The 16,284-nt window shown below is 40.3% G+C and overlaps 1 protein-coding gene across 3 annotated transcripts in view; it reads right to left on the bottom strand.

The window, feature by feature from the left end:
* Positions 1-16,284, bottom strand: part of LOC122551630 (sodium-driven chloride bicarbonate exchanger-like) — a 270,998-nt gene that overhangs the window by 132,147 nt on the left and 122,567 nt on the right. For all 3 annotated transcript variants that reach the window (XM_043693863.1, XM_043693862.1, XM_043693861.1), the window contains one exon: positions 2,376-2,533. In XM_043693863.1, coding sequence (XP_043549798.1) covers positions 2,376-2,533 — 158 coding nt within the window. The remainder of the gene's footprint in view (positions 1-2,375; positions 2,534-16,284) is intronic.

The following is a 16,284-nucleotide window of genomic DNA, read 5'->3' as shown; positions in this document are numbered from 1 at the left end:
ATCAAAGAAGTTTCAGAAATGACAGCCAGACTACTAAGACCCCTCGGAATCCTAGTAGCACACAAACCCACCAACACTCTCAAACAAAAACTAACAAACTTAAAAGACCCAGTACAACCCATGGACAAAACCAACGTCATCTACAAAATTCCATGCAAGGACTGCCATAAACACTACTTATGACAAACAGGAAGAAAGTTAGTCACCAGGATACACGAACACCAGCTAGCCACAAAAAGACATGACCCTCTCTCCCTCGTAGCCCTACAAACAGATGAAAAAAACCACCATTTCGACTGGGACAACACATCTATCCTGGGACAGGCTAAGCAAAGACATGCCAGAGAATTCCTAAAGGCCTGGCACTCCAACCACAATGCCATAAACAAACACATAGATCTAGATGCCATCTATTAACCCCTCAAAAAACGAACAGGAAATGACATCACCACAAACCCCGGGGACCCCATCCAGGAGAAAGATATAAATAGAAAGCAGGAGACAACAGCTTCGCTTCACTTGGAGGTCGCCACTGATTATGTTACCTAGCCAGGTAATGAAACATCTGGATATCAAACCTACAGCTCAGCGAGCAAACCTACACCCTATTACTGAGTGTTGTTGGAGCTACACTCATCCAGGTAAGTGGAAGGTGTGACGAGGCAAATTACTTGCAACAGAATTCTTAGCCTCTGACCTGCTCTTGCAGCCACAGTATTTGTGTGGTTAGTCCAGTTTAGTTTCTGGTCAATGGTAATCCCCAGAACCTTGATAGTGGGGGGTTCAGTGATGTTAATGCCATTGAATGTTCTACATAGGCATAGAAAGTTTGACATTTGCACAGAAAATTCCTTCTGTTCAAATGAAGTTGGTCATTTAGTATGAAGATGAGGAAACCAGTGTGATTAGATTAGATTAAATTACATTTCAGTGTGGAAACAGGCCCTTCGGCCCAACAAGTCCACACCGACCCATCAAAGCACAACCCACCCATACCCCTACATTTATCCTTTACCTAACACTACGGGCAATTTAGCATGGCCAATTCACCTAATCTGCACATCTTTGGACTGTGGGAGGAAACCGAAGCACCCGGAGGAAGCCCACGCAGACACGGGGAGAACGTGCAAACTCCACACAGTCAGTCGCCTGAGGCAGGAATTGAACCCGGGTGTCTGGCGCTGTGAGGCAGCAGTGCTAACCACTGTGCCAATGTGCCGCCCACGGTGTTGTGAACACAAATGTGTTGTGAACATTTGGATTCTCTGCCTGTTTTTAATGTTTCTGCAACTATTCATTTAAGGAAAAGAAATTCTCCCCTTTGAACTGCTTTCATCTCCACCTTTCAATCCTTGAACAACATAAATTTTGTCTTCTATTTGTCATGAAGACCCTCTCCACTAAACCAACTCTTCCACCTTTTACAGATTTTCATTGCCTTAATTTCACAGTTCATAAAACATTGTATGCGAAAGTTCATCTGGCAGTATGAATGTTTCTGAAATAGCTCAATTAAGTCTCTTATCTTGCAAGATGCAGTGCAATACGTCAGCAAGGTTCTTCCAACAGAATCTTCCAAACCAGTGACCTCTGACACCTAGGACAAAAGCAGTAGATACAAGGGAAAACTACACTTGCAAATTCCTCTCCAAGCCACATACAATCCTGACTTGGAAATTTATCACCAGTCCTTCACTGTAACTGGGTCAAAATCCTGGAGCTCCTTCCTTAACAAGACTCTGGGTGTCTCTATGCTCTCAAGTTCAAGAAGGACAATTCACCACTACCTTTTGCTAGGCAATTAGAACTAGGCAATAAGTGCTGCTGAACCAGCAACATCCTCATCTCATAAATACTTCTTTAAAAAAAATGCAAGAGCACTATTTCTATCTTAATTGCAAGAAACTACATAAAAATGGAGAATGATAAATATTTGACAGAATTTAAAACTACAATTTACTAACAACAAATGCAATATTTTCCTCACTATGGACTCATGTGCAGGTAGTAAAAAGATCCTTCAGTTATTCAGCAGAATTCACAAGTGGCTCAATTCCAACCGTTCAGGTTCAAATGTCACCAGTGAAAAGCAAAAAGCATTGAACAGCTCTTGATGGATAGCATGCAGGTATGCCCAATAATTCCAAGAGTTCAATGGGGTAATTGAAAGATGTATTATTAGTCTAGGTTGATGGCTTTAAAATGTTTAGAAATAATGATCAGCCTTGTCCTACTAAACTATCAGAATTTTCACAGCTGGAAACATCTTTGTTTATATCCTTATACCTGTCAGTTAAATTGCCTTTATTTTTAATTGTTGTTCCCATACATAGGTTTCCAGGGAACCACATGCACTATGCATTGAAGTAACTAACCGTGTTGGAATGGGAACTTCAGCAACTCCTGAGAGAACAACAGCAGGAGACAAACGGACAAATGCTACTATTGATCGGTCCAAAAATTCAAGTTCACCAACTAAAATGTTGGAAGCCTCTGCACCCGCAGGAATCTTTTTCATAAAATGCATGTCCACCTGAAAGAAGAGCACAATATAAAAAACAGAGCTTGCATACTTTTCCTTTGAATAATTTGTTATTTGTTCTTTTATATGCCATTCTAGTTATAGTTTCAGACAAACATTATATATGTCATGAGCTTTAACTTTGTGTCTACTGAAGTCGAGCCGATATGAAGCTTCCATCTGATCAACTGGAAAACATCTTCTATAGAGAAATAATTATCAACAAACTTTAAAGTCATTTTTGTTTGGAATCAATTACATTCATTATGCTTTGTTGCTGTGTACAGGTCGTTGATAGCGCCTGATTTCATGTTTCACTTTAGTTAGGTTTTACACAATATTACTAAGTAAGTGAAAACTGGCAAATGATTTCCTGCTTAAAGAAATTGAAGTACATGAAGGAGAGTGTAGACGACCTCCCTCACTACACCAGTGGCTGGGTCATATGCCCCTGTGGTGATGGGGTTGAGGTCCATAAAAAGGTCCATGATTCCTATGCCTGCTGCCTAACCTGCTGCCCTGCTGAAATTTTACCAGTAGTGGCAGAACCATTAGAAGACCTGCCTACCATGGTCACACTGAGACCCTTAAGTTCTAATTTCACCAGTCATCATAGAGGCCCGCACAAAAATGCTAATATACAGGTTGATAACGGGGAAGCAGAGTTGCCTATTTAACATGTCCCCTGGGTTCAATATCCTCTTCCCCATACTACCAGTTCTTCTTCCCCAGCCAATATATCCCAGACTCCTCAGCCTCTGAGCTGTAGCCTGACAGAAACACAGAATTTGACTTATTCAGTCACTACATTATGTATCCCCTTCAGGCCATAAATACACATATTATTTTAAGTAGTATATCATTGAACTAATGAATAAATGTCCCTGACCAAATAGCATAGAAAATAGGAAACAAAAACAGAAATTGCTGGAGAAACTCAGCATACCTCGCAGCATCTGTGGAGAGAAAGCCAAGTTAACATTTCAAGTCTCGTGAATCCTTCTTCAGAACTGAAAACAGAAAGTAGGGGCAAGAGATGACCATTCAGCCTTGCCAGCATTTAATACAATCATGGCTGATCATCCAACTTAATACCCTGTTTCTGCTTTCACCCATAACCTTTGATCCCTTCAGCCCTAATTACTATATCAATAGCCTTCTTGAAAACATTCAACACTTTGGTCTCAACCACTTCATGTGGCAGAGAATTTCACAGGCATACCACTCCCTGTGTGAAGAAATTTCTCATCATCTCCTGACATCTACAAGGACAACATAATTGTGCTTAGTTGCATTGTTGAAATGAATATTCACCTCAAATGCTATATTACCTAATGTGCAAACTATTATACAAATCAAAATTTACAGAAATGTTCTATGAATCTGAATTCTACAATCTAGCCTGAATTTTGTGTATAATTTAATACATTCTCTTCTTACTCACACATTATTAACTCATATATAAATGCCACTTAATTTATATGCGGTTCCATTCTCACAGTCTACTGCAATGCGTCAAAAATAGCAACGTAAGGTGGCAGTCAAAACAAAGAGAACAGTGAATGGCCGTCCTGGTAACCACCATGGTGAAATGCTGGAAGGTTTACACTGAATTAATCTAGAAACAGCAATAAAATGATTACTGTATTCTCATAAGCATTGAAAAGAATAAAATTCCATCTTAATTAACTGAACCCTTCGCTTCCAATTTTTCCTAATTCCTTGAAATAAATTCAAATCTCCAGTCCCTTTACTAATGATCTGCTTACATCTAGATTTGCATTGTTCAATTTGATGGAGCAAATTCTTTAAATTACTTAATCAAAATACAGTTAGACTCCACATTTTTCCTGCATATTTACCACAATGTTTAACTCTATATCCAGATGCAGAATCAATTGCTGACAAAGTATAAAAGAGAATGCTTCAGTAGTTCCATAAGAACACTATTCCATTGTCCTCCCTATACAATAGTTAGTCAAATATTATTGAAAATAAATTTAAGGCTGTACTTAAGCTAAAATTACTCATATTTTACATAATTATTTATCCCAACGTGGAGTCAAATTTCTTTTCACAGCTTTCATAACGATTGCATTTCTATCTAACATGTTTTTTCTTGGCGGGAGCAGGTGATGTGGCCATGCAAATGCAGTAACTTAAAGAGGCTAACTTGTATGTAGCCTTTCCAGCAACATTGAGACTATACAGCTGCATAGCTTAAAAGGGAATACTTCATCTATCTCCCAAGATATCTCTGCATCTAAAACTAGTTATTTTGTTGAAACATCTATGTATATAAGTGTTTATTTCTGTCTACATGTATTTATGCAGATCTTGCTCAGGCTGAGTTAAAAGATTTTGTTGTACTGAAGTTGAAGATTGAGTTTGGATAAATTGGGAAGGGAAGATGCTGGAATTTTGGAGTATATGCAGAAAGAATTCTGCAGTTTAAGAGAATCAGACCAGCATTATAAACTGGTCCCAATGACAACACTAACTTTTCTGTAACCTATACAAACTGGAGCCTCTGGCACACCTTGAGAAATACCACAGGGGATATATTAATTGTACATAATTACATTTTGCAAATGTTGAAAAATGTTAATTCTTTATTAAATTATAAAGCTCATTACCAGAAGTAAATCCTTACTATGGTGAGAAACTAAAATGCAAGCCAAAACAACTTTTAAAATTTACTTGTAACAATATAATTTAAATTCTGCCTGACTCCTGCATGTGATAGATATAGCTTTTCTTCAAATTCTTAATTTATTGAACAGGATCTTGCACCAGTGACAAGGCTGTTGCTAATGGTATCAGAAGTGACCAACATTTCTGCTCGGGGTCAGAAGGTGGCCATTCATGATTAATGCAGTGGAAACCAATTCGGTAAGCAGGTAGGAAGAGTGCAGCAGATCATGCAGCTGAGGTGGACAAGAAATAGTCACATTTACCATTACAGTTTGAAGGCATAGTGCCATATTTAAAGAACACCTGGACACACATTCACAACCGTGAAACCACACCGAAGAATCGTTTCCCCCAAAGGTGTTTCATGACAGAAAATGTGCAATCCCACAAACCAGCAAAGGCTCACAGGAAATCAGTAGAGAAAGTTGGGAGGTCCTGTTCCATCCCATCTGCCCAAAGCAACCTTTGCAGAAATAGCAGTTCAAGAGCTGGTGTCCACTGCTGAAAGAGAATGAACAATCTGCTGCAGTGTGTAAGGCAAGGCGACATCATGTAGTAATTGCAAAGTGACTCTCATAAGGGTATCAAGCAGTGTGAACAAGCAAGCACAGAGGGGTGCAGGCAGAAGCTTGGATTTCAGGTTTCAGCAACAGATGGAACTTGTAGATTTAATGTGTAGGAGGAATTACACGCTGTTAATATTATACCAGTTGCAGGATGGTGTGGGTGTCAAACATTTAATGGAGAGGACTCAGAAACTGTCATAGGCATGTATGCTCATAAAGTGTTTTTCAATCATTAAGATAGCACGTAATCATTCAGTTTGCAGGAGAAAAGAGCTCATAAATGGAGGCAGTACAATATGACTGGAGGAGGCCACCCACGGTATGAGAACTCTAAGTGCCTTTGAGGAGATGCTGCAGAAATTGCCAGGCAGGAACAGAACTCAACCTATGCAGGTGGAGAGGCAGGAGTTTTACCAGTACGGATGCCTCCAATTTGGTGATGACAAATGGACATGTAAAAGTAATTCCTGAAACACTGCTGATAAAAGAGATCGTGCATAACCATCAGCTGATTGTTTATATTCTCCTAGCATATCCTCCCAGTAAGTCTGAGAAGATGAAACAGCCTATCCCCAATTCCATTTCAGCCTTGAGCACCACATCTTGTGATGATGACTCAGAATCCTCAGAGGATGCACCGTCACGACATTTATTTGAATACTTCATCAGCACAGAAAAAAATATTGGAAGCATGCATTAAGTTTCACTTTATGTATGTTTGTCATTTTAATTTTATTACTTGATTCTGTATTGGTTGTGTGAATTCAAGGGCATCACACCTCATTCTCAACCAGTTCTGGATGACGTGGACTTCTGGATATAACATTTATTATGTCACATCATTGGTAGTGGCAACTTTGGGTACTCTGACATATGCAGTCTTAAAAATTGGACAACATTTGCAAAACATCTGGCAACCAGAAGCAATTTCACCCAATTTTAAATTCATCAAGGCTGCTGTCATTGGACCATCTGCTGTCAAGTTATTGCACGTCTTGCCGATGTTCAGGTGATAAGGCTCTTTGCAAGGCTTTGGTCCCATCTGGAGAATGTGTCAATGAATCAGAAATGTATCAGTGCCAAATTAAAAGTGCATGTGGCATCCAGCATTGCAGTCATATGGGCTTACTTGTGAAAAGGGCATCCAGCACATTTCCTTCAAAGTCACAGGTCACATGAATGTGCATTAGGCTGTACAGCACAGATGCTGCAATATTATCTGAACAGCGCATAAACCGCAAGTGGAAATGCACTGCTTCAGATTGCCCACACATAGGATCACAATACCAGCAGTGTTAAGGTGGAGACATAAAATTTAATTCATCAGCAGAAGAAAAGAACAATGCAATGAAACAGAAATCTATGCAGCCAAGAAAGAACCTTTATCAATAAGATGGTGAAAACCTATCAGGATGTAGAAATGTTGTAGATCCTCACTCAGCCTGAAATCTGCTTATGAACATGCAAATTAAGAGAAGGCCGCCAGTAAGACCTCCAAGCCTGCTTCGTCCTTCAACAAGATCATTGCTTTTCCAAATTCTGAATTCTCATCTACTTCTGAAAACATTTTGTTTCCCCTGCCTAAGAAGAATCTATCAATCTCTGTATTAAAAATATTCAAAAACCTGACTCCACCACCTTCTGAGGCAGAGTTTCAAAGTCGCACAACTCTCAAAGGGAAAACAAATTCTCTCATCTCTAATCTGAAATTGTGATGCCTATGTTTAAAACAATGTCCTGTAGTTCTGGACTCATCTGCAAGAGGAAATATCCTTTCCACATCCACCTTGTCAAAACTATGCAGGATATGATAAGCTTGAATCAAATTACCTCTCATTTTTCTAAACTCAAGCAGCAACAAGTCCAGCTTTTCCATATAAGGTATCAAATGAATAAAACTCCTCTGAACCTCTTGTTGGAACTGGTCATAGGCTGGCATTTGGTGAAAAATGTTACTTGACACTTATCAACCCAAGTCTGAATGTTCTCTTTACATTTAGATATGAACTGCTTCAGTATCTGAGCAATCAAGAATGATGCTGAACGTTGTAATTATCAGCTAACATCCACAATTCTGTCCAATAATAAAGGGTAGGTCATTGGTGAAATAGCTGAAGCTTGTTCAGCCTAAGACAATACACAATATCCTGGGGAACTCCTGCAGTAATGTTCTGTGGCTGAAATAATTGATCTCCAACCACCAAACCCATCTTCCTTTGTGATCCTTATTGACTACAGCTCTGCCTTCAACATCATAATTTCAAACAAATTCATCCATAAACTCCCAAAACCTAGGTCTCAGCCCCATCCTCTGTAATTGGATCCTTGACTTCCTGGCTTATAGAACTCAATCAGTAGGAATAGGCAACAACATAGGTCTACGTACTCAGCCCCCTACTATACACCTTATGCACTCATGACCATATGGCCAAATTCCACCCCAACTCCATTTACATGTTTGCTCATGACACTACCAATGTAGGTTGGATCTCAATCAACGACAAGACAGAATACAGAATAAAGATTGAGTGCTTAGCGGCATGGCATAAAGCCAACAATCTCTCCATTAACATCAGCAAAAATAAGAACTGGTGTTTGACTTCAGGAAGCGGAGTGGAGGGCATGCTCCTGTCTGCCTCAATGTTGCTGAGATACAAATGGTTGAGAGAATCACCAATAATCCCTCCACATTGATGCAATGATCAAGAAAGCAAAACAATGTCTCTACTTCCTCAGAAGGCTAAGGAAATTCAATTTGTCCACAAAGACGGTGACCAATTTTTATAGATGCACCATAGAAAGCAGCCTATCCATATACATCACAGTGTGGTATGGCAACCGGTCTTCCCAAGACCACAACAAAACTACAGAGCCGCGAACACAACCCAGTCCATCAAAACTACAGAGCCGCGAACACAACCCAGTCCATCATGGAAATCAGCCTTCCATCTATTGACTCCATCTATGCTTCCCGCTGACTCAGAAAAGCAACCAACATAATCAAAGACCCCTCCCCTCCCATACTCTTTTCCACTCTCTTCCGTCAGGGAGAAGATATAAAGGTTTGACTACACGTACAAACAGATTCAGGAATAGCTTCTTCCCTACTATTACCAGACTTTTGAATGGACCTCATAATGTTAATGTTGATGTCTCAGTCTACATATACCTTCTGTGTGGCTGTAACACTGTATTTTGCACTCCGAACTGCTATTCTGATGCACTGTATATGGTAAGATCTGCCTGTATAGCATGCAGAACACATTTTCACTGTATTTCAGCACATATGACAACAATAAATCAATTGCTCATTCCATGAATGACAAACGAGGAATTGTTTTTACCTCATTGTTTTTACCTATAAGATATAGGAGTACCATTAGACCATATAGCCCACAAAGTCTGCAACATCATTTGCTCATGGTTGCTATGTTTCTCAAGTCCATTCTCCTGCCTTCCCCCCATAACCCTTGATCCCCTTACTAATCAAGAACTTATCTATCTCTGTCTTAAATATAATGACTTGGCCTCCACACTTCTCTGTGGCAATGAATTTTACCACGCTCTGGATGAAGAAATTCCTCCCTGTCATGGTTCTAAACGGTTGTTGCTTCACTCTGAGGCTGTGCTCTCAGGTCCCAGCCTCTCCTATTCATGGAAACATTTTCTCTATATCCACTCTATCCACGCCGCTTAGTATTTTGTAAGTTTCAATAGACCACCCCTCATCCTTCTAAACTCTACTGATAATAGACACAGAATATTCAACTGCTCCTCAAATGGCAAGCCCTTCATCCCTGGGATCATTCTTGTAAAACTCCTCTGGAACCCCTCCAATGCCAATACATCCTTCCTTAGATACCAGCCCATAACTGCTCACAAAAGCCCAAATGCGGTCTGACCAGAGCCTTATACAGCCTCAGCAATACATCTCCACTCTTGCATTATAGCTCTTTTGAAATGAATGCTAACATTGCATTTGCCTTTCTAACTGCCAAATGAACCTGCATTTTAACCTTAAGAGCATCCTGAACTCAGACTCCCAAGTCGTTTTGTGCTTCAGATTTTCAAGGCCTTTCGCCATTTAGAAATGAGTCTATATCGCTATTCTTCCTATCAAGTGCATAACCTCACAATTTGCCACATTGTTTTCCATGCGCCACTTCCTTGGAGTCCTAGAGGTGTACAGAATGGAAACAGACCCTTTAGTCCAACTCGTCCATGCCGAACAGATATCCTATATAAATCCGATCTCATTTGCCAGCATTTAGCCTATATTCCTCTGAACCCTTCCTATCCATATAGCCATCCAGATGCCTTTTAAATGGTATAATCATACCAGCCTCCAGCACTTCCTCTGGCAGCTCATTCCATACACACATCACCCTCTGCATGAAGAAGTTGCCCCTTTGGACCTTGTTATATCTTTCTCCTCTCACCTTAAACCTACGTCGTCTAATTTTGTATTCCCCCACCCTAGGGAAAAGACCTTATCTATTTACCCTATCCATGCCCCTCATGATTTTATAACCACTATAATATCACCCTTCAGCCTCTGACACTCCACAAAAAATAGCCCCAGCCTATTCAGCCTCTCTCTATAGCTCAAACCCTCAACCCTGGCAACATCCTTGTAAATCTTTTCTGAACCCTTTCAAGTTTCATAATATTCTTCCTATATTAGGGAAACCAGAATTCCATATAATACTCGAAAAGTGGCCAAACCAATGTCCTGGACAGCCGCAACATGACCTCCCAACTCCTATACTCAATGCACCGACCAATAAAGGCAAGCATACCAAACACCTTCTCCACTATCCTATCTCCCTGCAGCTCCATTTTCAAGGAACTATGGACCTGCACTCCAAAGTCTTTTTGTTTAGCAACATGCCCAGGTCCTTACCTTTAAATGTATAAGTCCCGCCCTGATTTGCCTTTCCAAAATGCAGCACCTCACATTTATCTAAATTAAACTCCACCTGCCACTCTTCAGCCCATTGGCTCATCTGATCAAGATCCCATTGTGCTCAGAGGTAACCTTCCTTTATGCTTATTCTCTGCCTTATGCCAATTAGCCAATTCTCTATCCATGCCAGCACCATGCCTTTAAGACCATGGGCTCTAATATTATTTAGCAACATCCTGTCAAAGGGCTTCTGGAGATTAAGGATAGTCAACATGGTTTTGTGCGTGGGAAATCATGACTCACTAACTTGATTGAGCTTTCTGAAGAAGTGACAAAGAAGATTGATGAATGTAAAGCAGTGATGTACACTTGCCTTTATTGGTCAGTGCATTGAGTACAAGAGTGGGATGTCATGTTGTGGTTGTACAGGACATTGGTGAGACCACTTTTAGAATACTGCATTCAATTCTGGTCTCCCTGCTACCAAAACTATGTTGTTTAGCTTGAAAAGGTTTAGATAAGATTTGTAAGGATATTGCTGGATTGGAAGTTTTGAGCTAAAGGGAGAGGTTGAATAGGTTGTGGCATCTTTTGCTTGGAGCTTTGGAGGCTGAGGGGTGACCTTATAGAGGTTTATAAAATCATGAGAGGCATGGATTGGGTTAATATCTTTTTCCCCAGAGTAGGGGAGTCTAAAACTCGAGGGTATAGATTTAAGGTGAGGACAAAATATTTAAAAGGTACCTGAGGGGCAACTTTTTCATGCAGAAGATGGTGCATGTATGGAACGAACTCCCAGAGGAGGTGGTGGAGGTGGATACAATTACAATATTTAGAAGGCATCTAGATTGGTATATGAATAGGAAGGGTTTAAAGAGATATAGGCCAAATGCTAGCAAATAGAACTAGATCAGTTTAGGGCATCTGGTTGGCATGGACAAGTTGTACCAAAGGTTCTGTGATTCTATGACATCCACTTTTTTCTAATTTGCTCAATACCCCCTCAAAGAATTCAAACAGATTTGTCAGGCATGATCTCCCATTAGACGAAAGTGAGGACTGCAGATGCTGGAGATTAGAGTCAAGATTAGAGTGGTGCTGGAAAAGCACAGCAGGACAGCAGCATCCAAGGAGCAGGAAAATCAATGTTTCATCAGGACTCCCAAGCTGACTCAGCCCCATTTTATCATGCAATTCCAAGAACTCTGCAATCTCACCCTTAATAATAGACTCTAAAATCTTACTAACAACCGAGGTCAGGCCAACCAGCTTATAGTTTCCAGTCTTCTGACTCCCTTCCTTTTTAAACAGAGGTGTTACATTAGCCATTTTACAGCCCTCTCTGACTCCATTGATTCCTGAAAGATTGCCACAATCTCCTCAGCTTTCTCCTTCAGACCCATTGGGTGCAGTCCATCTGGTCTAGTTATTTATCCATCTTCAGACCTTTCAGCTCTCCCAGCACCTTCTCTTTAGTGTTGGCCATTACATTCACCTCTGTCCCCTGACTCCCTTCAAGTCCTGGTATATAACTGGGGTCGTCCATCTTGAAGACTGATGCAAAGTACCTGTTCAGTTCCTCTGCTGTTTCTTTGTTACCCATTATCACTTCTCCAGCCTCATTTTCCAGTTGTCCTCTTTTGTCTCTCTCTTATATATCTAAAAAACATCTTGCAATCTTCTTTCATATTATTCGCTGGCTTACTTTCATATTTCACCTTCTCCCCCTTTACTGCTTTTATTATTGTACTCTGCTGGTTTTATAAAGCTTCCAAATACTCTGGCCTCTCACAAACCTTCACTACATTGTATGCGTTTTTGTTTTCTTTCATGTTGTCTCTGATTGCGCCATCCTCCACTGTCTTCCCTGCTAGGTTCCCCTTCCAAACAACTCTGGCCAGCTCCTCCCACGTGTCTTTGTAATTACCTTTTCTCAATTGTAATACCATTACATCTGATTCCAGCTCCTCCCTCTCAAACTGCAGGGTGAATTCTATCATATTACAGTCACTGCTCCCTAGGGGTTCCTTCATCCTTCGTTCCCTAATCAAGTTTACCTAATTACACATCACTAAATCCAGAACTGCCTGTTCCCTAGTGGGCTCGACCACAAGCTGCTCCAAAAAGGTCATCTCATAGACATTGCATAAATTTCTTTTCTTAAGATTCACCACTAATCTAATTTTCCCAATTTGCCTGCATATTCAAGCCCCCCATGATTATTATAATAGCACCTTTCTTACTTCTGATTCATTTTATTCCCCATATCCTGACTACTGTGATTCTCCAGGACTATGGTCCCAGCATGATTCAGGTGGAGCCCATCCCAATGGAACAGTTCTCTTTTTCCCCAGTAAGGTGTCAATGTACTGTGAATTCAAACCAATTTCTCCCACACCAATCTTTACCACATTCTTCAGCCACATATTTACCTCTTTAATCTTGTTGACTCTGTGTCAATTTGCTTGTGGCTAAGGTAGTAATCCAGAGAGTATTACCTTTTTCATTCTACTTTATAATTTAGCCCCTAGTTGCTAACATTCCCTCAGCAGCACCTCCTCCCTCTTTCTACCTACATCATTAGTACCTACATGGACCATAACAACTAGGTCTTTTCCCGCCCACTCCAAGTTCCTCTGCAGCTCTGGTGAAAAATCCTGAAGCAAGGCATCACAGCCTTTGGGACTCTCAATCCTGGCCACAGAAAACAGTGTCTATTCCCCTGACTATATTATTCCTGATTACAAATACACTTCCCTTTTCTCCCCTCTCTTGAATACCTCCCTGTACTGTACAGCTTTACTCAGTTTGCTGATCCTCGTAACAGCCCCCAATCTCATTCAAACAGAATAAAAATCTCAAACCTGTTAGACAAGCTCAAACACTCATACTCCTTCAATACTATCTCCTGGATTGCCTTGCTTGTAGTCACATTATCCTCTCCCTGACCACTGACTGAATTTGAGGTAGTTAATCTAAGGGATGAGGCTAACTCATGAAACACAGTGTTCAGGTAAATCTCTCCCCCTCTCATGTGCCGCAGTGTTTGAAGTTCATTACTTGAGAGAAACAAAGGGGTGAGAGGTGCAAGATGCGAGGGATCTTCGGGTGGTAGGGGGATGATGATGGAATAAAGAGAGAATTGTGCAGATTAGGACAAGTACATTTTTATGAGATCTAGCTATGACTCTTGAAATGTAGGTTGCAAATGAACTGTGTGGGATTTAGGAGTACACTGATTTCTGAGAGTGATCAGTGAGTCAGTAGGTTCATTCATCAACAGTGAGCTGTAAGCAAATTTGTGGGGATTAGAATTAGAATGTGTCTGTTGGGAGTGAGTTTGTGAGCATTGCAAGTGTATTTTCCAGCAACAGTAAGCAGAGATAAACACATTTCATTCATTTCACAACATACATTTTCAATGCTTATTGAAACATTTTACATAAAAATTGAACAATCCACAGCTCATCTGCTAATTAATCAGAAATGGTGATTTGCTGGCTGCTTGAGAAAAAATTAAAGGATCATTATTATATAAAGTTGTGAATTAATTCCTTCTAATGAAATTGATTTCTCAGACTATTTAAAACTAAAATGGATTTTTAAGCAAGTCTCTAATTGTGAAAAAGATGTAGTTGTTCTTGTTTCTTTTCCAAGCAAAGGTAAAGAAAGCTACATAATTAAACTATTTGGACTATTATAACTAATTTAAACGGTTGATGTTGTAAGAACTGAAACATTTTCTCAACAAAACGCGTCAAGTACTTGAGAACAAGTTCATGTGTACAAATAATGAAATGTGCAATCTTGTTCTTTGCTGTGTTTTTGAAAGAATAATTGTGCTTGATCCCCACAACTACCACCCCCTCATCCCATACATAGACTTTTTATCTGTGATCCAGCATTCTCAAGTTCCTATCTAATTCTCTTTTTAAATTGGCTGTGTATGTTGAAAGTGCCACCCACCTCTATGTGGCATTAACAGCAAGTATGCATTCTGCCATGGTGCAAGGTCAAGGAAGCTATGGAAGAAAATGGCACTGCCACAAGTGTGAATAAAGTGATTAAAAGAATTCTGGGCTTGAAGGCCTGCACCACTCCAATCCTGCATTGAGGTGAGTGATGGAGGTCAGAGGAAGATGAGCAAGAGCCACAACACCTCAGTCCCAGGCATGGCTCCCCCAGCTCCATGAAGGTACCTGCTTAATGGTGCAGCAACTGAAGAGGGTAGACATGCTGGCTGTCCCAGGGTATGCATGCACATGTGCTGATGTCACTACGCTGTGATGTCTGCGGAGCACATGCTAACACTTCTTGAGATCTGTCATGGCTAACTGATGTCATTGGCCTTATCTGCACATGTATGTAGGCCATTGTGGCATTCAAGATACTCATCTGTTTAAAATTATTTGCGTCATCAACTTAACATCTACCATTTCAGCTGCAACAGCCCAAATTTTATCAAAAGAATTCTCCTCAATTCTCCTTCCGGTTTAATGCCAATTAGTTTAAATCGACAGTTTCTGGTTATTGACCCATTCAAAATAGTTTCTTCTCCACTCTACCAACACACCCATCTATGACGTAAACCTCTATTAGGTCAGCTCTTAACTTTCTCTCATCTAAGAAAATATCTTTTTCTAACTTTGTCTCATAACTGAAGTTCCTCGTGTCTAATTCAAACATTGACATGTTGCCATATAAAGAAGTTAGTAGCATTGTGGATTTTAAGGACCATCTTACGGAAGACTATGTTAGTGGGTAGGTGGCAGTTGGTAGGTTGTAGGTGGGTGAAAAGGCTTAAGGAGGGAATCCCAAAGCTTGCGTCTTAGGTAGTTTAGGCCACCAATGGTGAAATGATTACGATTGTGGATGGAAGAACTGGAAAGGTAATAATGTTGTGGGACCTGAGAAAGTAATTGAAGCAAGGAGGGGTAAAGCCATTTGAAAATTGAGATTTGAAAGCAAAGTTAAAATTTTTAAAAATCTGGGACTGCCACATTGAAAACCAATTGAAGTCCATAAGGACTGTGGGTAAATGGGACACGGTATGACATGTTGCAGAGTTTTGAATAAACTCAATTTTACAGTGGATGCCAGATGAGAAACCAGCCAGGAAATAATCAATTCTAAAGATAACAAATTTATAGATAAGGGTTTCAGGAAAAAATGAAGTTAGACAGGATGAAACAGATATGTTAAAGAGTTGAAACTGGGTGGCCTTGGTAATGAAGTGATTATAGGGGCTAGTGCCCAGTGCAGGAGATGAAGTCCGTGGCAAAGAATGGGGTTTTTGGTAGGGATAGGATGATGGGTTTTCTTTATTCAATATTTAGTTGCAGGAAATGTCAGCCCAAACAATACCTGATATTAGGCAAGAAGTGTGATAAAACAGAGACACCAGCAAGGTCAAGATAGGCTTGGGTGAGGCGAGTTAGGATAAATGTAGAACATGATACATTTCAGATGATGTGGCCATGGGACAGCATTTAGATAAGGGGCCAAAGACAGATCCTTTTGAAATTGTGACAAGTAATATGATACGAAAGTCGGAGGAGTTGTTGACAGTGAGGAAGGATGTGGCAGGTTACAGCAGG

Source organism: Chiloscyllium plagiosum, chromosome 7 (assembly GCF_004010195.1).
Source record: "Chiloscyllium plagiosum isolate BGI_BamShark_2017 chromosome 7, ASM401019v2, whole genome shotgun sequence".
NCBI lineage: Eukaryota > Metazoa > Chordata > Chondrichthyes > Orectolobiformes > Hemiscylliidae > Chiloscyllium > Chiloscyllium plagiosum.
The sequence above is the reverse complement of the archived record's forward strand: the minus strand, read 5'-3'. Positions and strand labels throughout refer to the sequence as shown.